The 27,183-nt window shown below is 48.1% G+C and overlaps 1 protein-coding gene across 2 annotated transcripts in view; it reads right to left on the bottom strand.

Moving 5' to 3' along the window:
- The window catches only part of LOC138491106 (probable cation-transporting ATPase 13A4), a 1,999,067-nt gene that overhangs the window by 953,065 nt on the left and 1,018,819 nt on the right, over positions 1–27,183 (bottom strand). For both annotated transcript variants that reach the window (XM_069617426.1, XM_069617427.1), the window contains exon 9: positions 22,663–22,794. In XM_069617426.1, coding sequence (XP_069473527.1) covers positions 22,663–22,794 — 132 coding nt within the window. The remainder of the gene's footprint in view (positions 1–22,662; positions 22,795–27,183) is intronic.

The following is a 27,183-nucleotide window of genomic DNA, read 5'->3' as shown; positions in this document are numbered from 1 at the left end:
TGCAGATCTCCACGCAAGAGGCCTGGGGCTGCTGGAGGAGAAGTCGTTGCACATCAACATTCTGGAGCTACGAGCAGTGTTTTGGGCCCTCAAGTCGTTCCTACCGTCCTTCAAGGGCAAGGTGGTACGGGTCTTCATGGACAACACCACCACAATGTTCTACATCCGGAAGCATGGGGGCACCAGATCCCCGGCACTCTCCAGAGAGGCGCAAGACCTATGGCACTGGGCCGTGGTCCCGTTTGACCTAGCGGGAGTGAAGAACATCATCGCCGACTCCCTCAGCAGGGAGCTGCGCGTGAGTGGGAGCTCCGGCAGGATCAAGTGGATCTTCTGTTCTGATGATGGGAGAAGTCCCCACATCGATCTGTTTGCGACGGCAATGAACACCAAATGCTGGAGGTTCACCAGCAGGTTTCCCCAGCCGGGCAGCATGGGGGCTGCGTTCTCTTTCCCCTGGGATGGCCTCTTCCTATATGTGTTCCCACTGTTACTGTTGCTTCTGCGACTAATCAGTCAACTCATATGGTCCCAGTGCAGGATGATCCTCGTTGCACCGGCGTGGCCAAGACAGATATGGTACCTGGACCTTCTGGACTTGTCAGCGTCCCGTCCAGTCAAGCTTCCGGGGGCCGCAGATCTTCTCACCAGAGAAGGAGGTGCAATTCTGTAACACGACCCAGGGTCGCTGAACCTGCAGGCCTGGCTCCTGCAGCACTAGAATTAAGAGGATATGAGATCCCGGGGGACTGCAAAGAGGTCCTTGCCAAGGCCAGGGCTTCATCTATGCTGAAGTGCTACGGACATAAGTGGAAGAGGTTCACCGTCTGGTGCCGTGCACAGAAGATAAACCCTCTACGAGTCACAGCCCCTCAGGTTCTGCCGTACTTTCTGTCGCTGGCCAAAGCAGGACTAGCACACGCTTCTATCAAGATTCATCTGGCGGCTATCTCCCGCTACACCAGAACTCCGGGGCGGTCATCGCTGTGGTCGCACCGCCTGGTCAAGGAGTTCATGAAAGGAATTTTCGGCTCGTTCCCGCCAGTGAAGTCTCCGGCCCTAGCGTCGGAGGTCAATGTGTCAAAGAGCGGGACGTTAACGGTAAGATGACGCAAATCCACCAAAGCCTTTGGAGGAACCCTGGGACTCTCCTCCGGAGGTCCAAAAGGACGGCCGCCACTGTTGGAGCATGCCCAGAGCGCCCGCCATTTCCGTATCTGCTTTGGTGTCCTGGAGAGACTCATCCACAGTCTTGCCAAACAAGTTATCCCTGTCAAAGGGCATGTACAACACCTTGGACTGCACATCCTGGTGGAAGTTTGTGGCCTTCAACCAGCCCCACCGACTAAGGCAAATGCTGTTGCCCATCTGGCGGAACCCTGTGTCAGCGATGTCCGTGGCTACCGTGATGGCATGTTCTGACGCCACCTCGCCTTCCTGCAGAATTTCCAGCGCTTCCACTCTCTTGTCGTCAGGCAGAAAGTCCAGGAGGGGAGCAATCTTGAACCAGAGCACCCTGTCATAACGAGTCACAATGGCGAGGGCGTTGGCAGCCTTGACAGTAGTCGCTGCCGCCGAGATGACTCGTCCCATGATGTCCAACTTCTTTCCCACGCTGTCCGGGGGGGGGGGGAGGAGGATGTCGACGCAGCCGAGCCTTCTTCCTAGCTGCTGCCGAGACCACCGAATCCGGGGAAGGCTGTGATCTCAAGCACTTGGGTGCAGAATCCAGCACCCTGTACTTTTTCTCATACCGGTCCCTCTTCGCCGGGGCCAAGGACGGGTTCTTCATGAGGGACAGTCCCTCATCCCAAATGTCATCCAACAGTGGGATATACAGCACGGTCTTTCTCTTAGCCTCCCGACGCTGGTACAGGAAGCCCTCCTTTTCCTCAGGAGTCAGTTGGAACAACCTTGAGGCCCGCGATATCATGGCATGAAACGAGCCAATCTCGACGGGAGGCGAGGCTCTGGGTGGCGGGGATGGGAGATCCACTCTGCCATCGTCATCCGTACCCGTGCCCGTCGTCGCCGTATCCAGTTCCATCTTGTCCCTCGGTGGGGGGGAGGGAGGCGATGGATGGTAAGGAGGTGGAGAGTGAACTCTTCCTCTTGTGCGGGGGTTCCACCGACGGCCCAGGTGCAGTGGGGTCTGCTGCCGGCGACAGGGGCCTCCTTGTCCGAACATCTGAGCTCAGAGTGTGTAGCGCCGGAAGGATGTCCACAGAGATGTCCACCGGAGGGAGCGGTGGCTGCTGCGGTGGCTGCATTGGAAGGGACGGAGGCAGGGGCGTAGTGTCCTCCGGCTCCTGAACGCCCTGCTCCTCTTTGTCGGTGTCCCCAACACTTTCCACATCTGCCTCGTCGGGGTCCCTCCCCTAGGACCTGGCCTCGATGAATCTTTGGTCCAAGACAGTCTTGAGAGCAGCAAGATCCTCCTCGTCGGAGACGTCCGTGCCCTGTAGGACTACCGTGCACCCCTCCTCTTCTCGATCAGGGGAGACTGTTTTGGGGACATGACCGGCATCCACTTCACCGGTGTCTTTTCTACCGACAGAAAAGATGATTCCCTCCTGGCCGGCAGAGAAACTCTCACTTTGGGGCCTGTGTCCTGTGAACCGTATCAACGGCCTTTGTCAGGAACGCTACCACTCCTTCAATGGAGGTTTTTGCCAGGTGAATCTGAGCCTTAACGACCTTGGTCGTGCTTGGGGCCTTCACCGTGGGGGGAGGGTCAACGCCATGCTCCCCTTTGGCCTTCTCCATCGGAGCTGAATGGGACTTCTCCAGAAATTTACCCGAGTGCTCCGACTTCCTTTTCTTCGCCGAGACGAACGGTTGGCTCGTGGTCGAAGGTGCCAGAGATGCTGAGCCCGTCCTGACCGCCGAGGAGCCTGCACCAACGACGCTACCATTGCCCATGGACTTGTGGTGCTTTGCCTTCTGTTGGGAACCCCGTTGCCGGGGCGCCCTCAAAGGTCTTAGAAGACCGCTCGGATTTCTTCTTACGGCTGTGTGACCGGGACTCACCCGACTGGAACCACTTGGTAAGCCACTCGAGACGGTCCTTCATGGTGCAGGCAACAATGTCCTTGCAGAACGCACAGGCCTCCTCCACGTGCGTCTGGTCGGTGTGCGGGCAGTAGAGGCACAGGGAGTGCCAATCGTCCAGGAAAATGTTCCGTAGGCCGCATCCAGGGCAAATCCTGAACAGAGGCGTTGGAGTCTCCTATATCTTCAGCCATGTTGTAGGCCTCCAAGAATCTTCTGGAATCCTCCAAGAAGGTAACTCGACTAAAAATCGCCCTTGAGGGGCATAGAAAGTTCCGAAAAACGGGTCCCCATTAGTCGGATGATGGATCTATGGAGCTTGCGGCTCGATTGACCGAAAAAGTAAGAGCAAACGCTTAGAAGTAAAAGCTCAAGAGCTATAGCACGAGGAGTCCCAACACTTGAACGTGCAGTAAAAATCTGACAATGGCTGCCAGAGGAGGAGCTTAGGTAGAGGGCAGTCATTGGCTGGGGGCAGTATGACCCTGAGACCAGTGATTGGTTTATAGGAGAAAAACAGTTCAGAAGTGAAACTGAAACAAATGTTTACTTTACCAAGGATTTCCAGCCCGAAGACAGAATATTCATGAGCATGTGAATCCATGCCAGACCCCATGCTGGAGAAGTGTGTAAGTGGTCAGGCAACGGATTGAAGGAAGTTATGCCATTTTGAAAGCCTTTGACATAAAGCATGTAAAGAAAGCAAGAAGATGGGGGAAGCAAATTAATGAAAGGTAGCAGAGAAGCATGGATAAATTGTTGAAACAGAACCGGTTATGGTGAAACATTGAATCAGACGAGGGAAGCTGGAGAAGAAAACGGTGCTAAAACAGAAGTGTGTTTTGCTAAGAAGGATTGTAACAGGTAAGGGAAGCCTAAGAGAAATATGTGAACTGAGCTGAATAAAAACTATTCAACTGCCTTTTTTTGCTGTTTGAACTTTTTAAAACCTAACTGAATTTTGGAGATCCTGAGTAACTTGACCTTGGGGAAGGGAGCTGAGAAGAAGCTCCATGGTCAACCCGATATTCTTTTGAGACACTTATATGCTTTACCCAATGCCCAACACATTGTTAAGTTAGAAAGTGTCAAGTATAGGTTTGACACAGACTCTTCATTTTGACAGACTGTTGGCCTATCCCATTCTCTTTAGTTTAATGGCCAAGACTACTCCCATTTAGAAATAGGGCATGTTAGGCGTTTTTTCGAACCCCATTTTTATAAATAAAGGTTTTGAAACTTGGAACAATTGTGGTCAGCGCGAGTACTCACATGGGGCTAAATCCAGGAAGCAACTGCAAGGTAGAGCCCAGAGGACAAGGCAGGCTGCTGAGTTTCCCTGTCTACTCGCATCTGCTCGGGGTATGCAGTTAGCCACTCCACCCCGAGCCTAGGGTAAGTGTTTATGAACTTGCAGGTTATGGTTATTTGAAAGACATGGACGCCAATTCAGACACGGCAGCCACGTTGGAGATCTCCATTTTTCTCTTATCAGCTCAGGGGTTGCTGTTGGCAGCCCAGGGCCAAGGTAAGTGCAATTTGAACTCTTCCATATTGCACTAGAGTGAGAAAGTGGTATAGAATTACAGTTCATTGATCACCTGTGAAGTAACAGGAATTGGGAGGCAAGTCTACAAGAATGCAGAGAAATGAAGCTGACAGTTGAAAGCACTCTCGCCACATCCTCCTCATGTATAAGGAGTTTGTTAAGATTAGGACAAATCTGTTGTGTTTATGTACTGGTGGCTTTCTTCGACCATTCATGCTCCCATTTCAATGTGCAAAACATGTTTGTCCCTTGGGTCTTGTGGTATGATTATATGTGCATGGTAAGTTAATAGGGCCATCAGGCTGTTGAGGTAGAAGGCAGGCAGGAGAGTGTAGGGGAATTGTGAACAGGAAGATTCCAGGATTATTATATGTACTGTATGTGCTTTTCCCATATTTCCCCCAACCTATCCATTTAATTACCCTAACCCTCTTCCCTGTTTCCCTAACTTCCCCGTACCCATCAACACCTTCTGCCTAACCCTCTACCCCCATTGGCTGTCATGTTGTGTCCGGTTATCTCATCAGGCACCCATACCAACCTCGGTGGGAGGGTCATACTCCATGCAGCTTACGTGGTTAGGGAGGAGTTGTCGATACCTCCCTCAAGCTTTACAGGTGGGAGCCTAGGAAGTATTTTCAAAATGGGATTCAAATTGTAGGATGCCACATTTTCTCATTACCTTACCCAGGTGGGGGTAACATTGTCCGAATGGTCTGGGTGTACACATTCTTTTTTATTTTATGAGGGGCGTGAAAGCTGCACACCCGAGTACTGTGGGGAACTGCCCTGGTCAGGAACATTTCTGAATCATTAAGGATTACTCCTGGAGAATATGTTCAGCTAGTTTGGAAGCAAGGAACATGAGGAGAAACAAATGAATTGAATGGCTTTGAGGATGTCACTGTCTGAGGAAGGAATGAATAGGTTAGAATTGGGGAAGGGGACAATGTGTGGAAGGGGTGGGGAGTCAGGTAATGCTAAGACTTGGCAAACGGTCTCTGATCTTGATAATTTGAGATGAAGATGTTCTGCGTTAGGTTACAAAGGTCCTAGAACGGAGGCGTCTCAAAAGAGATACAAGAAGGTTTAATGAGGGCAGTGTATATAATGAAACATTCTTTGGTTCTACTGTGGGCCTCACCAAACCATTGGGAGAAATGCATACCTGCATTGTGTTGTGTGTACATTGCAATGGTTAAATTAATATGATTTATATTGTGATGATTGCTATGTTCTAGATTGTGCTTTGGTTACATTATGTTGGTTTCATTTCTGCGGTCTACACTGCGCTACAGTTACAATGTGATGGTTGCATTACTGTTTTCTACATTGTGATGCTGTTATGTTGTGACGGTGTATGCATTTGATCTTTATTGTGTTGTGATAATATTGTGAATAATGGATTACTGTGGCCTGCACTGTATTGTGGTTACATTCCGATGATTGAATTAATGTGATCTATATTGTATCACAATTACATTGTGATGATTGCCTTGCTATGTTCTACATTGTGTTACAGTTCCAGTATGTGGCTCTCATTTCTGTGGTCTACAATGTGCTACAGGTACATTGTGATGGTTGCACCATTATGCCCTACATTGTTTACAGTGTGATGGCTTAATTACTATGGTCGGCATTTTGTTATGGTTACAGAGTGATGGCTTCATTACTATGGTCTGCATTCTGTACGGTTACAGAGTGATGGCTTCATTTCTATGGTCTGCATTCTGTTATGGTTACCGAGTGATGGCTTCATTACTATGGTCTGCATTCTGTTACAGTTATAGAGTGATGGCTTCATTGCTATGGTCTGCATTCCGTTACGGTTACAGAGTGATGGCTTCATTACTATGGTCTGCATTCTGTTATGGTTACAGAGTGATGGCCTCATTACTATGGTCTGCATTTGGTTACAGTTACAGAGTGATGGGTTGATTACTATGGTCTGCATTCTGTTACCGTTACAGAGTGATGGCTTCATTACTATGGTCTGCATTTTGTTACAGTTGCAGAGTGATGGGTTGATTACTATGGTCTGCATTCTGTTACCGTTACAGAGAGATGGCTTCATTACTATGGTCTGCATTCTGTTACCGTTACAGAGTGATGGCTTCATTACTATGGTCTGCATTTGGTTACAGTTACAGAGTGATGGGTTGATTACTATGGTCTGCATTCTGTTACCGTTACAGAGTGATGGCTTCATTACTATGGTCTGCATTCTGTTATGGTTACAGAGTGATGGCGTCATTACTATGGTCTGCATTCTGTTACCGTTATAGAGTGATGGCTTCACTACTATGGTCTGCATTCTGTTACGGTTACAGTGTGATGGCTTCATTTCAATGGTCTGAATTCTGTTACGGTTACAGAGTGATGGCTTCATTACTTTGGTCTGCATTCTGTTACGGTTACCGTGTGATGGCTTCATTACTATGGTTTGCACTGTAGTAGGCTAAAGCTTCACAGTTGCATTGTGACAGTTAACCTCATGTAATGGTTATATTAGTTTTAAATGTTGTCTGATGAATAAGGTTAAGAAAGATGTTGTATGTGTGCAGCTTTTTGTCAAATTTTCAATGTCTTGACAGTGTATTCCAGAATCTTTGCAATAACTGACAGTACTTGGGCTAGAACGCCTCCTCTGAATCTGGACCAAGGGACAAGCTAGATTGTAGGTGTCGTGGCGTGCAATGTCCTCTGGATTTTGTCTTCTAGGTAGTTTGGCTGTGTTAGACAGAAACCTGGGCAGTTCCCTCTGGGACCACTGCAAAAGATTTAAGACTATAGGTGTTTGGCAGTAAACCCAATTGGTAGCAGTCTGCACCACCCAGATTTACCTGGTAGCTGTGGCTGAGCAGTCAGACTTCTCTCAAGAAGAGTTAGGCAGTATACAGAGCATACACAATAGGTCAAGAGAGCACAGTAGAACAAGCAAACACTGACCAGAGCTTGGTGTAAAAGAGATATAATTATTTATTTAAAAACACAACTAGTAAACACACTGGCACTAAGATCAAGCAGTTCAAAAACACGGTCACTAAAAGATATACACTCCCTTAAACGGTTATTAGACAAGTCTAAAGTAAAGCAACACTTATTTTCAGACAGCGGTGAGCGCTTAACGAAGATGGCACTCTAATAACTTGGTTAAAAAGGGAGAGAAAGGCAAAGCATAGATAGAACAGGTCCCAACACTTTAAAACGAACACAGTAAGAGAAGAAGGCAAGTTAAAGTTCAGAAAGCCGGACCCACTTTAAGAGGATCCGCGAGAAATGTGTCCAAGGTCACATGGTTGAAAGTGCACCGAAGTCTCGACAAAGGTTCAGAAAAGTGTTGGACAACAGAAAGGGACCAGTTAGATGGTCAGGCGGCCAGCCCAGTCCAGAAGGTTAAGGAGTTACTGGGCCTCATTACAACTCAGGTGTTAAGGGCTTAACGGCGCCGTCGGCGCCGTTAACCCTTAGCGCCTGATTCACATTTTAACGCCTGCTTTTTGCAGGCGTTAAAATGCAAGGCGCTAAGCCACCTTAGTGCTAATTACGGAACCGTAATTTACGGTGCCGTAATTAGCGCCTTTCCCCATTCCCATTATGCCCTATGGGGCAAAAATGGGAATGGGGAAGGGGCCATTGGTGAATGGGGAATTACCGCCCCACTCACCTTGTAATGGGGCGCTAATTCCGCCATCCACCATGGCGTTAACGTAAATTACGCCTTGGCGGTAAAGTTGAAAACTTACCGCCAAGGTTGTAATGAGGGCCACTGTCACCTTGTAGCAATCTATAGAAAGGGAGGCCTGGCGGACACGGTACCTTACAATGGTGAGAACGCTCCAGCGGGGGCAGTTATTCCTGGTAGCGGGTGCACGTCGGTGCTTCGTCCGGGGAAAGAGAGGATCTTGTCGGGGAGGAAAGCAGAAGGTTGTTGCACTGCCAGGGAAGAAACCAGCCGCAGAGTTCTCAATTAAAAGGAGCGGTCCTTTTATTCGCGGTGCAAGGGTAAGTGGCTATCCGGTTGCCGGGGTGCTTGGCACGGGCAATTCGACCACTTGGACATCTTGGAAGCGAAAAAGAAGGTAAACCGATTGTTCCCACCAGTCAAGGGAAGAAGACTCTCCAGCAGGGAGATCTCCTCTGTCGTTGGGAAGTGGTGAGTCGGTTCAGCAGGGCTCCACCGGTGGTATTGTCGTAGCAGGTCGGCTCAGCTTCTCCCTCTTCGGATTTTCAGGTCATGTGGCGACTTCTGAAGTTCCAGTCCCAAAAGCCCTGCTTTTATGCAAGAAACCCCCATTCATTCAGCCTAGCTGTCAATCAAACATGCTAAGTGGTGAGCGGGGCGGCTCACCACTTGGGCCAATCACACAAGAGTGCGACTTGGGTTGGCAAGGCAACTTAGTCCAAGGTACCTAAACCCCCTCCCACACCCCCTGTGGTACACAGACAGAGTGGCACCACTTTGGAGGGCTTCTGTGTAGAAGCCCGCCAAAAGTGGAACGAAGGGCTCAACCTTTGGTTTGGAGTTACAGAGGCGAACACAAACGCCATTTTAAAACCGAGTTCTGGCACAAAGATCCTACCGGTGAATTAATATTAAATAAATAAACCGGCGGTATCTTTAACATTGCACCAAAAAGTGGTGCGAGTAAAATACATGGGAAAATCCCATAGAGAATATTCTTAAGGAATATAACAAGTAGTATCCACTGCCACCAGCCAAAACTCGACGAGGGGGGACGGGACAGTGCCCCCTCGAACAACAGACCCAGGGGCAATCGAATTGCCCCTACCAGTACGTCCCCAATATGATGGTTTGTACCGGTTCTGTTAGTAATTTGGGACTAGTAAAGCCGATGGTGACTTTACATGCCCTGGGAGACAGTAGTCAGTCCCAGGGTATGGAGTCTATGGTGGGGGTCACCTAGGACACCCCTGTGTTACTGCACCGAGGGTGCTGTGTAACACACATAGAAAAAAACACATGAGACCCTATGGGGTAAAAGACCCCATAGCCCATAAAACACAGATCAACAAAGGAATGCCCCAAATCATGTCCAAGAGTGCGAGGAAAAGAGTCTCACTCTTGGCAGGAGAAAAAAAACAAACTCCAGAAATCCAGCAAAGCTGCTGGGGGACTCACTAGGTTAGGAAATTCAGCCTAAACAGAGAATTCTCCCTAACAGGCTGCATGAATTTTAGGGCTTGAAAATGAAGGCAAAGTATTGTTTTAAATAGATTATAACACAGGGTCACTTTCTTACCTTGGTTCTTATGTTTCAGGTATCGCTTTCTCAGGTGATTCACGGTTCACCCCGGATCCCCCTCAGACGAGTTCAGATCCTCTTAACACAATGTTCAATTAGTCTCCCTCTGCCGGGCTTGAACCAATTTCAATTCAACTCAATCTTGCTTTAACCAAAAGCTCTCAGCTGATCTCCCTCTGCCGGGCTCGGACCAACTTCATTTACTTTGTCATCAACTTTCACCTTCTTTTTTGGGTTCGGGCCACTTGCCTGCTTTACTTGGTGCCTTCCCTCACGCGCTGTGCTTCCCACCTGCTCGCCCAAGTCTTTCTCCCTCTCTTTTGATCTTGAGTCAAGGAATATGGGGGGGGGCGACTCTTCTCTCAGTGGACGCTGAGAAAGCGTTTGACAGGGTGAAATGGGGCTTCATGGAGGAGGTCATGGGCAAATTGGGTTTGGGTTCTAGGTTCATGAAGGGAGTAATGGCAGTCTACACATCGCTGAGGGCATCAGTAGCATTTAACCGCTGGTTTGATCCGAGTAGGGGCACGAGGCAAGGGTGCCCCCTTTCACTGATCTTGTTCGTCCTTTCTCTCGAACCCCTGGCCCAGAAGATTAGAAGTGACCCACAAGTGGAAGGTCTCATGGTTGGAGGGGTGGAATACAAAGTGGCTCTTTACGTGGAAGACCTGTTGTTGCATGTACAGAACCCACTGGCCTTCGTACCTAGGACATTTCAGTTGATTGCACAGTATGGGGCCTATAAGGCTTCAAGATCAATAGGGCCATGTCGATCCTGCCGGGGGCATGGCGAGATTAGTAGATTTGCTTCATTAGGTCTAACAGTGGGAGGGGACAGCCTGCGATACCTCGGGATAAACCTCACGAGGGAGATAGGAGCCCTGCTTGTAGTTTCCCCACGTTTGTCACAGGGTTTCCCCCCTTCTCACCTGTCTGTGTTCTTTGTTCGTGATCTTTGAAGATGTCTTCTTTCGCAGTGTTCGGGTCTTGTACAACCCTGTGCGTGGATCCTCGGGTTCCAGCGTGCGGTTTGTGACCCGACTCCAGGAAGCGTTCAGATGTCCGGGAAAAAAGTCCAGGAATGGCGAGGAGCGCACTCGGAGATACGAATGCGCTGACAATCCAGGAATGCAAGGTGAGGAAAAAAAGGGAAGGATGAAGGAAGAGGAGATTCAGGGAACCGGGAACCAGGATTCAGAAGTAATTGCTGTACGAACTCCAGCCGCACACGTCTGACTACTGCAAGCGGTAGCATTGAGACGTGCAGGGCCGCGGGGGCGTGTCTGCTTTGGAGAACGTAGTGCGTACGATGCGGAGACTGGCAAACAGCATTCTGCATTCAGCGGCCATGTTGTTAGTACCGCTGAGTTCAGTCCCCCATGGGTCAGGGACCACAGAGTCCAGAAGGAACGCATACGGTGGTTCAAGTCAGCAGGCCTCCTCCGAAACCCAGTTCCTCTGGGTTTGCCCGGGGGTATAAGGTGGTACCTTCGGAGCAGTCTGGGGGCATTTATGTTTGAGACTGGTTCCCAGGGACGTTCACTAGGAGGATACCCTTTGCACTGGGCCAGATACTGTAGCTGCCCACGTTTGTACCTGGAGTCACATATTCTGGAAACCTCGTATTCCAACTGATCATTGACAATCACAGGGGTAGATCTTGGAGCAGTTCGGGAGGACTGGACGTATGGTTTCAACAGGGAAGTGTGAAAGACTGGGTGGATCATCTTCCATGATTCTGGTAGTTTGAGTCGAAAGGCCACTGGGTTAATGATTTCCTTTATGGAGAAAGGACCACAGTACCGGGGAGCCAATTTATTTGGTCATAAGTGTCGAGGCAGAAGTTTCGAGGATAGCCAGACCTTGTCACCTATTGTGTATGAAGGCCCTGGTCTTCTTTTGGAGTCAGCATAATGCTTGTTCGAACCTTTTCAAGATGTTCTTTTGCTTCTTTGTGTACATTGATGAGGGTTTCAATCCAGGAGTCAACTGTAGGAACAGGGGTAGGATGTGGGAGAATGGATGGTAGAACCGAACAATGGAATCCTTGGCTACAGAAGAAGGGACTGGTTTTGACAGCCGAGTGATCCGAGTTGTTGTAGGCAAATTCAGCCACAGGTATTAAGAGCGACCAATCGTCCTGGAACTTGGTGGCGAAACAGCAGAGATATTGTTCCAGAGTTTGGTTCACGCGTTCAGTAGCGCCATTGGTTTGCGGATGATAACCTGAGGATAGGGCACGTTGGATTCCTAGTATGCAACAGAATTGCTCCCAGAACTGAGATATGTACTGGGGTCCTCTGTCAGATATAATCTTGGAATGTAGTCCGTGAAGTCGGAATATGTGTTCCAGGAAGATTCCGGCAAGTACAGAGGAGGATGGTAGTTTATAAAAAGGTGTAAAATGAGCCATGTGAGTGAATAGGTCAATGGTAACCATGATAGTTGTGTATCCCCTGGAAGGTGGTAATTCCCCAATAAAGTCTGTAGCAATGAATTCCCAAGGTTTCTTTGGCAGTGCTGGTTGTAGCAGGAGACCTGCCGGTTTCTTGTTGTCATGCTTGTTTTGAGTGCAGACTGCACAGGTTTGGATGTAAAGCTGGACATCATCCTTCATCTTCGGCCACCAAAACTGTCTTTGTATTAGACGGAGGGTGTTGGTGATGCCACGGTGTCCTGAATGAAGGGTGTCATGACACAGGCTTGTGATCTTTTGTCGTAGTCTCTGAGTGGGGATGACCAGGCAATTGTCCTTGAATAAATATCCGCCCTTCGTCTTGAGGTTCCATCGATCTTCCCATTAAACTCCTTCCAGATTTCAGAGGGCTGAGTTTGAATCCGAATATCTTCTAGGAGACTGCTTGCTTGGGCAACAAATATTGTGTGGAGAAACATCTTTGGGAAGGATCGGTCTTCAAGAGTTTCGTAGTCAGGACGCCGGGATAAGGCGTCGGCTATTATGTTGTGTGTTCCAGGAACATGATGGATTTGAAACTGGTACTGGGCAAAGAAGAAGGCCCAACGGGCTTGATGACTGTTCCTACATTCCAGGGATTGCAGCACTTGAAGATTTCGATGGTCCATGCGGACCTGAACAGGATGTTCCGCTCCCAGGAGTAAATGACGCCAGTCTGTGAAGGCTTGACGGATGGCTAGTAGTTCCTTTTCCAAAACAGAATAGTGGGTTTCGCTAGGGGTCAAGGTGCGAGAAAGGTAGGCGATGGGGTGTTCTAGCTTGTCATCAAATTCCTGTTTCAGGACTGCCCCAATGGCGTAGTTAGAGGCATCAGTTTCCACTAGGAAGGGTCGATCAATATCAGGTTGGGCCAGGATGAGGGCTTGTGTAAACTCCCGACTTCAACCGTTGAAACGCCTCGTCTTGGACTGCTGTCCAGTGAAAGAGTGTATCCTTCTTCAACAATGTAATGATCAGATGTACAATCTCCGAAAAGGAAGGTATGAATTTCCAGTAGAAGTTAGCAAGCCCCAGGAAGGATTGAATTTGTTTCACAGTAGTTGGAACAGGCCAGGATAGAATGGAGTCCACTTTCGAGCGGTCCATTCCAATTCCCTCTGGGCTGAGGACGAACCCGAGATAGTGAACAGTAGACACATGGAAAAGCCATTTCTCGGGTTTGGCCAGGAGCTTATGTTCTCGTAGGCGTTGTAAAACTGCCTTGACATGTTCTTCATGCTTCAGAGGGTCCTTGGAGTATATCAGTATATCGTCCAGCTATACTATGATGAAAAGGAACAGCATATTGGAGGACACCCGGTCCATAAAATGTTGGAAGACCACTGGGGTATTGGCAAGTCCGAAAGGCATAACCAGGTATTCAAAATGACCGAAGGGTGTTCTAAAAGCTGTTTTCCATTCGTCCCCTTCCTTTATACGGATCAGATGGTAGGCACCTCTGAGATCTAATTTGTGAACACTACAGCTCCTCTTACCGCTTCCAGGATATCCAAGATTAAGGGCAATGTGTCATGAACTACAGAACACGCCCCTTTTGGACTTCCTGGTCCTTGTCTCAACGGGGCTTACACTCCCTTGTACTTCCAACATGGCCGTCCACTGTGAAACACCTTCCTTGCTCTACACCTTGGACGTAGCGTGTTCTATTTATAGACCACGCCTCCTGCGGCTCCGCGCGTCTCAATGCTATTGCGAAGTAGCGACCAGACGTGTGCTCCATAGCTCGTGGTATTGTTTCCCTTGCTTCTTCCAGCCAACCCCTTTCCTAGTCCCTTTCCTTCCTTTCTTGATTCCTGGACTCGTGTGCTAGCAGCGCACCCTGTAAATTTCCCGGATCCTTCCATCCCGGAACTTTGAACGCACGCTGGAGTCGGAAGAGACTTGTGCCGCCTTATTCAAGACTCGATCCGTCCGCAAGAAGGCATCAATCAAGAAATCCAGCAAAGATTGAACTCAGGTGAGAAGGGGGGGACTCCTTGACAGTTTGAGACGCCACCCGACCAAACTCTATATGGGCATGGAAGTGGCCGTCCAGGACCTGATGCGTGCCATGCAAGAGCTATCAACCGAGGTGCAGAATTTAAAGGCGGAAAACGCTGCTCTCAAACAATTAGTTCTATCCCGTGATTCTGCCACAAAAGAAAGTGTGTTGCTGGGCGGCATAGTGGACAAATGCGATGGGTCAGCAAAAACCCTTCGCGGATTCCTGGATTCATGTTTGGTCCACTTTACTTTTAAGCCCTACTACTTTTCAACTCCCAGGGCTAAGGTGGGGTTCATAATTTCCCACCTTTCAGGAAACACCTTAACCTGGGCTGCGCCCCTCGTTAATTCCGGCGATGCTCTCTTAGATGATTATGATGGCTTCCTACAAGCCCTTAAGACCATGTTTGACCGTCCAGAGCAGGTCTATAGTGCCCAGGAACGCCTGTTAGACTTTCAGCAAGGATCCCAGGATATGCTCACCTATGTTACCCGATTCAAGCAATTAGTCAAGGAAGCTGATTGGTCCCCTGAGGCGAGTTTTACCCTTTTCAGGAGAGGACTGAATGACGAGATTAAGGACGAGTTGGCTAGAGTGGCTCGCCCAAACTCATTCCAGGCACTAATGGACCTTGCCATGCGAATAGATTTCCATATCCAGGAAAGGAAGGCAGAAAAGAAGAAATCCAGAGGCAATCCTCCGAAGCTGTCCCTTGAGAGTACCACCAAGACAGACACAAACCCAGGCTCAGTCTCTGAACCAGAACCCATGCAGATAGGAGCCTTCCGTGGACCTATATCCCCGCAAGAAAGGATGAGAAGGAGTCATACGGGGTTGTGCGTGTATTGTGCCTCAGACAAACACTTGGTTAGGGAGTGGCCTCTAGCCCCTCCTCGGCATTCGGGAAACGCCAGCTCCCAATCCTAGATGGAGCAGAGCTTTGGGAGAGAGATGTTTGCCCCACATCAATTCCATCCTTGAACTCTCCTGGACAAAACAATTTGGTGATAATACAGGCCTTCCTGTCGCCCTCCAAGAATAAGACCTATCCCATTCTGGCCTTGGTAGACTGTGGAGCCATGGGAATTTTCATTGATCAAGACTGGGTTGTTAGTCATCATATTCCGTACGAGACACGAAGCACCATACAGCCGGTGGAAGCAATCGACGGAAGACCCCTCACTTCTGGACCCATAAACCTGCAGACAAAAGAGATCCAGCTTTCCATAAACCATCACCAAGAGCGGATTACATTCGACATCATTAAGTCAGCTCATTACCCCATGGTTTTGGGTATGCCCTGGTTACAGAAGCACAATCCTATATCAATTGGACAGCAGGATCACTATTCCTAGGCTCAGAGTTTTGTATGTCCCACTATCTATTCCTGGATCCCTCCTCGACACCCCCTAAAGAACCACTAAGAGACCAGCAAACACCACTCATGGTTTCCAATATCATACAAGTCCCAGAGGCCTATCAAGGATATGCTGATGTATTTTCAACTGCTATAGTCCAGGCCTTACCTCCTCACAGACCTGAAGACTGTTCCATAGATACATATCCCTCAGCAGTGATTCCCTTCGGCAGAATGTTCCTCCTTTCCGAGCCAGAGAAAAGGCCCTCTGCGTGTCTCAATGCTATTGCGAAGTAGCGACCAGACGTGTGCTCCGTAGCTCGCGGTATTGTTTCCCTTGCTTCTTCCAGCCAACCCCATTCCTAGTCCCTTTCCTTCCTTTCTTGATTCCTGGACTCGTGTGCTAGCAGTGCACCCTGTAAATTTCCCAGATTCCTGGATCCTTGCATCCCGGAACTTTGAACGCACGCTGGAGTCGGAAGAGACTCGTGCCGCCTTATTCAAGACTCGATCCGGCCGCAAGAAGGCATTGATCATGAAATCCAGCAAAGATCGAACTCAGGTGAGAAGGGGGGAACTTCTTGACACAATGGGTAGCAGTCTTTGAGGGTGCATTGATTAAGACCACGATCATCTAGGCAAGGCCTAAGTTCTTTGGTATCTTTTTTGGGGACAAAAAACAGCAAAGCCCCGCCGGTGATTTGGATGGTCGTATAGTACCGTTTTCCAAGTTGGTATCCAGGTATTCTCGGAGGGCTCTTTTCTCAGGTTCTGATAGTATGAACATCCTTCCAAAAGGAATCACTGCTGAGGGTTCAGTATCAATAGCGCAGTCTTCAGGTCTGTGAGGGGGAAGGGCTTGAACTATGGCAGTCGAAAACACATCAGTGTAATCCTGATAGGCGCTGGGAACCTGAATGACATTCGAGATAGTAAATGGACCTTGTGGGTTAGTTTGTGTATCTTCAGAGGATCTTGACAAGGAATCCAGGGATAAACAGTGGGACATACAATGTTCTGAACCAAGAAACAAGGATCCTGCTGCCCAGTTGATGTAGGGGTTGTGCTTCTGTAACCAAGGCATACCCAGCACCATTGGGTAATGGGCAGATTGTATGATGTCGAATTTGATCCTTTCTTGACGGTGGTTTATCGAAAGCAGGATCTCTTCGGTTTGAAGGGTAATGGGTCCTGAAGAGAGAGGTCTTCCATCAATAGCTTCTACAGGTTGAATGATGTCTCTTCTTTCATATGGAATGTTATGGGTAGTGACCCAATCATGATCTATGAATATCCCCATGGCCCCACAATCCACTAACGCCAGAATGGGATAAGATTCTTTCTTGGAAGGCGATAGAAAGGCCTGCAAAATCACAAGGTTGTTTTGTCCAGGAGAGTTCAAGGATGGAATAGATGTGGAGCGAACATCTCTGTTGTCATGCCTTCCTGGAAGATTTGGAACCACTGGAGGTCGCCATTAGGTTGTTCCACCACGTATTAGACTGTTGTTCATTGCACAGTCTAGTTGTTTCCCCAACATGGCCGCCTACAGGCATTTACTGTGACGCGGCCGGCTCGCCGGTTCGTTGCACCTTGGATCCGTCCGTGCTTTACGCTCTCTCTCTCCAGCCCTCTGTGTGGTTCTTTCGCTTACCTCAGTGCTCTCTCTCCTCCTTGTTTGTTTTCGCCCGGCGTTTTCGCCGCCTTCCGGATTCCGGAGTTTTTTGGGACTGACTTACCTAGCGAATACTATCTCTCTTTCTCGGCGGTCTTCCGCCCTCTGCTTACCTGTTCTGTCTGCTAGTTTGTTCTGGGATTTACCTGCCGTTCTCCTCTCTGTCCCTCTCTGGGTCTCTCCTGACGTTCTGCATCAGTTTCGTTTGTTTCCCCCAGCCTCCGCTCGGCTTCTATTCAGCCTCTCTTCACGGGGTTCTCACATTGCATACCTCGTCACCTGTTGCCGTTCCATATCCAGGTTCTGGGAATCACTGAATCTAGGAAGCAGGTTCCGGCACTCGGATTTCCATTGACTTTCATCGGCTATCCTCTCCGCTCCAGACCAGCAGAGGATTGCAGGATTTTTCAGCCAGGAGGCTTTTCCCTGCATTCGGGGCTTGCTCCGGGGACGCCTTTCTGTTGTTTTTTTTTTCCCTACAACAGTGTGGCATCCCACGGAGACAGACCTTAGTTGCTACAAAAGAAGGACCTTGAGGAAATCAAGAAGGAAGAAACGGGACACAGAAGAAGACACCAGCTTCAGTGAAGAACCAGGTGAGGAGGAAGGGAGGGGAAATAGCCCGAAGTTTGACATCTCTCCCGAAGCTGTGCTCCATCTAAGATCGGGAGCTGGAGTTTCCCGAACGCCGTGGAGGGGCAATAGGGCACTCTCTCACCAGATGTTTATCAGAGGCACAATACATGCACAGACCAGTGGGTATCCGTTGCATCCTTTCTTGTGGAGTTATGGGTCCGCGGAAGGCTCCTAGTTGCATGGGTTCTGGGTCCGTGGTCGAGGAAGAAGCAGGCTCAGGTCTAGAGGAAGGTTCTGTAGAGGCCTTTTGGTAGGGTATTTTAGTCTTCTTTTCCGCTTTTCTTTCCTGGATACGAAAGTCAATTTGTAAGGAAAGATCCATGAGAGCCTGGAAGGAACCTGGGCGAGCTACCCTGCCTAGCTCATCTTTTATCTCTTCATTCAAACCTCTTTGAAAGAGGGTGAAACAGGCTTCAGAGGACCAGTCTGCTTCCTTGGCAAGTTGTTTAAAGGGTGTCACATAGGTAAGCATATCCTGGGATCCTTGTTGCTAGTCCAATAGGCGCTCTTGGGCACTGTAAACCTGTTCTGGGCGATCGAACACGGTCTTTAGTGACTGCACAAAACCATCATAGTCATCCAGGAGAGCATCACTCGAATTAACTAAGGGAGTTGCCCAAGTTAATGCATTCCCGGAGAGATGTGAAATCATAAAGGCCACCTTTGCCCTGGGGGTAGAGAAGTAGTAGGGCTTAAAGGTGAAGTGCACTAAACATGAATCGAGGAAGACGCGAAGGGTCTTTGAAGAGCCATCATATTTATCCACCACTTCATCCAACAAAACACTTTCCTTGGTTGCGGAGTCACGTGACAGGACCAATTGTTTCAAAGCCGCATTTTCAGCTTTAAGATTTTGTACTTCCGTAGTTAACTCCTGCATGCCGCGCATGAGGTCTTGCACTGCAGCCTCCATTTCAGTAACTGTATCAGTTTGTTGGCGTCTCAATCTGTCACAGGTTTCCCCCCTTCTCACCTGTCGGTGTTGTTTGTTCGTGATCTTCAAAGATGTCTTATTTCGCACTGTTCGGGTCTTGTACAACCCTGTGCGTGGATCCTCGGGTTCCAGCGTGCAGTTTGTGACCCGACTCCAGGAAGCGTTCATATGTCTGGAAAAAAAGTCCAGGAATGGTGAGGAGCGCACTCGGAGATACGAATGCGCTGACAATCCAGGAATGCAAGGTGAGGAAAAAAAGGTAAGGATGAAGGAAGAGGAGATTCAGGGAACCGGGAACCAGGATTCAGAAGTAATCGCTGTACGAACTCCGGCCGCACACGTCTGACTACTGCAAGCGGCAGCGTTGAGACACGCAGGGCCGCGGGGGCGTGTTTGCTTTGTAGAACGTAGTGCGTACAATGCGGAGACTGGCAAACAGCGTTCCGCGTTCAGCGGCCATGTTGGTAGAACCACTGAGTTCAGTCCCCTATGGGTCAGGGACCACGAAGTCCAGAAGGGACGCGTACGGTGGTTCATGACAACGTTGGTCTCTGGGTTTCGGGCTGACCTAGAGAGATGGGCGAAACAGACCATTTCTTGGCTTGGTCGACTGAATGCCCTGAAGATGGTCTGTCTGCCCAGATTCCTGTACCCATTTCAAATGCTCCCGGTTTGCCTTCCAGACTCCTTCTTCCGAGAGGTGAAGGGGGAAATGCTGAAGTTCTTAGGGCAGGGGAAGAAGGCGAGAGTAGCGTATGAGGTTCTTACACTGCCCAAAGAAAAGGGGTAAGGGGGTGGGACTTCCAAATCTGACAAAGTACTATGAAGCTGTACAGCTAAGGGTTCTTGTTCCCCATCTAAGAGAGCAGAAGTAACTGCAGTGGATTGCGCTAGATAACATTAATTTAGCCCCTGCTATGGTGGCAGAATGGCTGTGGGTACTGAGAAGTAAACTCCCACGTAGAGTTGGGGACCACCCGATACTGTCATACGAGTCATATCTTCGCACCCGGGGTCCGAGAGGCAATCCCAAACCCTGAAAGATTTCAAGCTTGGTTTAATGCAGGCCTGGAAAGGGTGGGTCAGCTCTGGAAGGCGGGCTCTTTCATTATGATCACAGACCAGGAAGAGGCGCTGGGCATAGGTCCCCTTTCAGTCTTTTCCTTCCTCCAGCTTAAAGGGGTTGTTATGGTGGAAAAGTGGAGGGAAAAGATTCAGAGAGACCTTACCCCCTTTGAAGATCTCTTTGATAAACAAAGGGCCATTGAGGGTTTGATCTCAGCCATGTGCGGAGCTTTGGCGAATGCTGGGAAGGAGCCAACGGAAAATCTGAGGCTACAATGGGAGAGGGACCTGAGTACGGATATAGACACAGACCTTTGGGTGAGAATATGTAAAGGGGCCTCGCAGAGCTGAATTGCCAGTCAATATAAGCTGCACGCTATTAAGCTTCTCCATAGAGGACAATACGACCCGTTAAGGCTTTCAAGGATGTTTCAGTCAGCTAGCCCTTTATGCTGGCATCTGAGTGGTGAGAGAGCTGATTATTGGCACATGTGGTGGGGTTGTCCCCACATCAAAGTATTCTGGGATGAGGTCTTGGGGTGGATAAGGGAACTGGATGGGATCCCACGTGCCAACAACCCCTTTTTGATACTATTTGGGAATGAGGAGATCAATGGGGAATTTAGGAGGGGGACAGGACTGGCAGCGCCCCTTCGGATCACGGCAAGGGACTGCCTAGTGATGCAATGGAAAAGTACCCAGATTCCAGGAAAGAAAGAGTGGATTAATGTTGCCTCAAGCCTATGTATAATGGAAAGGATTACTGCAGCGCTTCATGGGGAACGGGCCACCACACAAATTGTTATGGGGTGACTTTATGGCTAAATATCTGGACCGTTCCTATGTGGCATCAGTAAGTTGAAGCCTGACACTTCAATGCTGTATGGATCTGGAGCTTTACTAGACAGTTGAAACGTATGCAGTTAAGACAGGACACTGCACACAAAATAGCAAACTTTGAAAAAATAAGTAAAGTATCTTTGGTTGCACAGTTAGACTGGATGGAGAATTCCCTTCCCCACATAAGAGTGAGTGGATTCATATGAGAAGCTTGTCAGTGGTTTCTTAAACTAACCCTATCACACTACCTTGGCGGCCACATCTGGTCCATTGTGCAAGGTCATTCCGAATGCATCGAGGAGGGCTATCTCAGACAGAGATAAGAGCATGTTTGATAATAATGTCACCTTGTAAATAGTTAAATTGGCACAGGTAAGGGAGATGTCCACACCACCAAATGCCATATCATATCACTAAGACATGCATTACTCATCGTAATAGCATTTCTGATGATTGTATCTGCTTAGATTCACATGCCGTGCATATAGTCCAACATCCAGTGGTAACCGCAGAGTATTGCATCTCGTCTTTCGAGGATTGAAAGCAGACGTTGACATGGGCATGCCTGTAACACTATCCCTAACGTGACATGTAGTGTACGCAAAATCCCTCACGTGTCGAGGTCCCTCTGACTATTGTTTGTGCCATGAGGGAGCCTAATGACTATCGTGAGTGAGTACATAAAGAGAGAAAGTAATAAGACGTCTATGTTCCTTCCACCCGAGTGGGGAGGAAAGGTGGGCGCATGTGAATCTAAGCTGATACAATCATCAGAAATGCTATTACGGTGGTTAATCCATGTCTTCTGATGCTTGTTAATCTGCTTAGAATCACATGCTGTGCATAGACTAGCGAGCAGTACCCGAAGTTAGAGGTAGGTTGTGAGAAGGAACAGTAGTGAAAAGATGTCTTAGTACTGCTTGTCCCACCTGAGAATCAGATCTAGAAAATGTGTGTCTAGGCAATAGTGTTATGTAAGGGTGTTTACAGAACTCCAGGTTGCCGCTTTGCAGGTGGACTTTAGAGGAACATTTGTAATGAATGCTATGGAAGCCCAAGTGCCACGAGTAGAACATGCTGTAGGCTTGAAGGGCAGTTCTCTCTTAGCAAGAGTGTAACAGAGTGTGATGAAATTGACAATCCATCTTGGGATGGCTGATTTAGAGACAGGATCCCCTTCCTTACCAACTGCCACTGAACCGAAAAACTGATTTGTCTTTCTCATTGGTCTAGTTAATTCCAGGTAAAACATGACTGCCCTGCGCACATCTAATGTGCGTATGCTTCTCTCAGCCATGTTATTGGGGTTCTGGAAAAAAGTAGGTAGTTCTATTGATTGGTTCACATGGAACTTGGAAATAAATGTAGGTGCAAATTCGAGGGTGAGTGCGCAGAACCACCTTATCTCTGTAGACTGTAATGAAAGGTCTAGAACTGAGAGGGCCTGTAGTTCATTAACTCTTCTCATAGAAGTGATAGCCACTAGGAAGGCTTTATTATATGAGACTTGCTTTATGCATAGGCTCAAAGGGAGACCCCATAAATATAGTCAAAACCACATTTAGGGATAGGCTGATTTAGAGCCAGGATAGTGTGAGGGATTTTGGGTACACTACACATCACGTTAGGGATAGTGTTACAGGCATGCCCATGTTGACGTCCCCTTTCCATCATCGAAAGACAAGATGCAATACTACGTGGTTACCACTGGATGTCGGATTATATGCACAGCATTGATTCTAAGCAGATTAACAGGCATCAGAATAGTAAATTACCAAAAGCGCTAAAAAAAGGTTCATTGTGGTATGGTTATAAATAGTGTGTATACCTGTCAGCATGCCTTCATCTACAATACAGCCTCCGTTGACAAGTAGGGCGTCACATGGTAAATAGAGCTTCCGCCCTGTTAAGGCAATGACATCTCCGGGGACCAAGGTGCGCGACTCAACCTCCTTGCGCTCTACAAAAGAGGATAACACCACAATATGTTAATTTTAGCATGCAAATTGCTAGAACGATTTCAGAAAATGATTAAGAGGATTTAAGAATACTTCCAGTATTGTGCGCTAGGAACAATAATAAGAAAAAAAAACAGTGATCATTGTGTATTTCCACATTTGTTACACTTATCGTCCATCACCAAAGTGTTTGTTTGAGGAAAAATCCAAAAAGACAAATATCTTAATACTCAAACTAGAAAGATACTTTAGTTCAGTTAAAATTACAATAAACGCACAAAAAAGCAGCCAAATGAAAAAATCATTGCCTCAGATTTAAGACACACAATAAAAGGATGCTCATTTATTAGAAAAACCATCTGCTAGAAATATGTTAGTTATGTCTTGATAACTAATTACTAGCTACAGAGGAATTCTGCCATTTTATCATGAACCTAAGGGAAGAGGTCACGTGCTTCAGTTGCCCAGGTATGTTCCACTGTGCCAGAAGGCTCTGCTCCTCAGGAAAGGTATCTTATTCCTTGGGTGGGTAGAATGATATTGCAGGCACAATAATATAAAGTGTAGTTCTGTCTCCTCAGCCTCATGACAAAACACTGTACCAACTGTAAACGTACTGATTCATGAAGGCTCATTAATCTGGTGCCAAAAGGTAGCATTGTTTCCCTGATCATAGACCTCATTCTGTGTTTGGTCGTAAGGCCCTGAAGACTATTCATGAACAATATTAGTGTTTGTTCAGTAACCATGGGGGGACCTGTGCCTGGCCGATTAAGTCGAACCGAATCCCACAGTTAGGATTCGACCGACTCGCAAGATCACACTGGATACAACCGACCAAAATAGCTCATGAACTAGGTTATGAGTCTGTTCGGGTGATATTCACTTCACCAGGCCAATCAGAACTGCAAAAAGTCTTGGGTAGATTCTGAAAGCCAATCATAGCCTTAGATGCTTGGTATAAGGCGGGTCTCACTTTCACTTCCCTTTTGTGGATTTAGTTTGGCTGTGAGAGCAGAAGTATGGAGAGCAGGCTCAGACATTCTGATATAGAGGAGTTTGGGAGGGGGGACTTTGGTGGAGCTTATTGCTCTTTTCTTGTGAGTTTATGAGTTTTTAGTGCTTGGAGACATTCCTTTTGTTTGTTTGGGTGTTTATTTCACTCGTATGCATCTTTCCTGTTTTGACGCCTTACTTTCCCTCACAATAACCTTTTTTAAATCAAAACAAGTTTTTCTTGTTCTTTCCCATGTCCTCTTTGTGTAACCCCAAACCTTAAAGGGACATTATGCTGGGTCAATGTTAGATAAATAATCGGGGGCAAGCCGGCCCAGAATGTTCCAGATCTGGAGTACGACCTGGGCATGAATTTGGACTTCTATCATAAGCCCACCAAAAGTGACATGGGCTTGAGTACTGGGAACAAACACTTCTTTAACCAGGTCACTACAGGTATGGCTCATTTTAGCCAGCATTAACTTTACCCAGGCATTTCTATGTAATGCGTACTCTGGAAAGGAGTGCATCTTGCACTAAAGCGCTATGCTTGCCATCTGACACATTACTGCTTCGGTTGATATTGTGTAGGTGGAAAGGTGCAGATTTTATAACCGCATCTTCGTGTGGAATAAAATGCAGATGGCTACCAAACAAAATGCTCAGGTTTCTGATTGTCTCCATAAGGGCTGGAGGAGCACCAAGATGTCTAGGCCACAGACAATGGAGAGTAGCCCCTACAGGCCCCCCCAGGAGCAGGACCTCGGTCTTTCCAGGATTTAGTAGCAGACAACCGTCCTGCATCCAGCATTGCATCAGACCTGCCTACTCCACAATGCTTTGTGCACCATCACACCCTCCATGGAGATCGACCAGTATCCGGGTGTTGTCAGCAGAGAGTGGGCACTTAAAGGCCAAACTCTTTACTACATGTTCTAAAGGATACATACACATGTTAATTAGGAAAGGAGACAAAGAAAAACCCTGATGTACACCACAAAGAATCGAACAACTAGAGGAGGCAAAATACCTCCACTGCACCCTCTGCTCCCGATCTCTAAAAAGGATTCCATCCTGTCAGGTTTATTACCATCAACCAGACATTGTATTAGGAAACTGTGCCCTACGGAATCAAAAGCTGCCAACAGGTAAATGAGCATCAGGGCAGCTCAGCAGCCTCCTCTGATACCCAAAAACATGTATCAAAATGTTCTCTTTTGTATTCCTGTTTGTTTCTCAAAACTAAAAACACCTTCCCGAAATTGTGTGAACCAGAAGATCTTTGTGTTTGAGCTTTGTGTGCCTAAGAACCCTTTCCAATTTTTTATGTGCGAGTCCAGTGCTAATCAATTTTTTTTCGCATAGTCACTTGTCTGTCACTTAAGCAATAAGACATGAGCCGACCGGCCGGACTAGGTGGTAACTGCACGAGGCTAGAGTTACAGGCCCAAGCGCAGTGAGGGCATTAACAATGGGCCCCCGCATCGTTACCACCCTATCCGGCCCTGCCCGCGAGGGTCTCATTGCTATTAGCACCCTGGGGTTTCAATCCGGAAACCTGTGACTGCAATTTATTTTGTTTGAATAAAGGGGACTACTTGTGGTGTCCTGTTCATTCAAACAAAATACTTATTCAAGATGGCCACCGTGGAGCTGGCCCACCACGGGTTCTAATTGTCTGTCGCAAGCATTTGTCCCTTGTCAATGTCACTTGTCTTTGTTTTTATCTTGTTTGAGTCCTTACAGAATGGAATTGAATTTATGAAATGGGAGGGAGCGTTATAAATAGAGTGAGAGGAGGTGCAGGAGGAGAAAGTTCAATTCTCGGAGGATGAAGATGTTTGCCGAATCTTGCAGGAGGATGGTGAACATTTTGTGGTTGTTGGGGTAGGTTGTACTGCCATACTCCCACAGTCAACAGCAGGTATAACTTGGGGCGGGAGTTACTGGGGACAGATCTGTAAATAGAGTAGTCACGGCGGACAAAGATGAGTTTGCACTGCCCGATAAAGAGAAGGCGGGAAAGTGGAGGATGGTCCATTGGAGGGTGCATTGCATGTCTTTGACTAGAGGTCCTGGAAGGAGATGGCGAGGGGTCTGGGCTAGCATGGTAAGGCAGGAGGAGGATGTCCTAGCTGCAGATGCACTACGAGAATTCCTGGAGAATGGTTCGGGGTGGATTGACCTCAGAACTAGAAAGGAGATGGTGTGTAATAGGTGTGTTATACCTCAGAAAAGGATGGGCCGGGAATGTATGCGGTGGTACTGCTGGTCACCAAAGAGCAATGTGTAGAGGTGACAGAGGTGTTCACCCAGAAAATGGCCCAGGGGAAGCAAGAGACTGAGCCCCCTGCCCCTATGCTTGCCCTTGCACAGGGGTCAGAGCAAGTTTTACATGTGGCATGAAAGCTCCCCTTCCATGACAGTGACCAGCTCATGATGGGTCTGGGGTACTTGATCTTGCTGGAGGAAGGACTGTTAAAGGGAAGGAAGGCATTGTTAAATGCAGTCTATGGAGGAGGATAATTAAGCGGACATTAATAGAAAGTGCTGGAAAAGTAAGGCAAAGTACATTTGACGGCTCCACATTTCTCCCGACAAAGTGCACATGTGAACTTCCAGGGACTCCTCTTCTACAAGACCCTCAATCTGTCGTCATGGTAATGAGGGATTGTCTACAGGCTTTCTTGAAAAGACACATAGGCCCCACCCTGTGAGCAAGCCCAACCCCCTCGACCCTGTGTGCATAGCAAAGTGCAGTCTTTGCTAGTGGCACCATCCACCGGCGAGCCTGGTTTGCTACCACCATAGATGCTTGTGGATGGTTGTGGAGTGGTGGGTGTGGCACTATTTGGGCAGTGAAGGAGGGATCGACTGATGCAGCATGCAGATACTTAGTGCCTGTCTTTCCAGGTGACCCTCACTCAGTGGTAGCTGGACCCCAACCAAGTGGAGGATGATGTTGAGAGCCCGATACTCCTGCAACATCTTTCTCTCTGGTGTGTGACTGGGAAAGAGGATAGGAAATGGACAGACAGGGCAGATGGACTACCCTTGCGCTAGGAGGGAAAGTCCTAACATATTGCAGGAGTTGCTCTGTTCTATGGGAGCTCCACTTCAATTGTGCACAAGGGTCACAGTGTAAATGAGTTGCAAAAGGCTGTTTCGCAAACCATCGTTTTGAGAGAAAAAACCTCAACAACACTTGAAACTGGAATGCCTAGCACACTGCTACCATCTCCAGTCACAGCAGTGGCTGCCGAAAACCTGGAATGGATTGTCACTCCACTCTGTCGTGCGGCTGTAGAACTTAAAATTGTAAGTACTTTGAAACTTTTCCATATTGATTTAATCAGGCGGATACAGCACAACCGCAAAATGATGCTACAAGCCTA

The sequence above is a fragment of the Ambystoma mexicanum genome, chromosome 10 (assembly GCF_040938575.1).
Source record: "Ambystoma mexicanum isolate Mex_15411 chromosome 10, UKY_AmexF1_1, whole genome shotgun sequence".
Classification (NCBI taxonomy): domain Eukaryota; kingdom Metazoa; phylum Chordata; class Amphibia; order Caudata; family Ambystomatidae; genus Ambystoma; species Ambystoma mexicanum.
The sequence above is the reverse complement of the archived record's forward strand: the minus strand, read 5'-3'. Positions and strand labels throughout refer to the sequence as shown.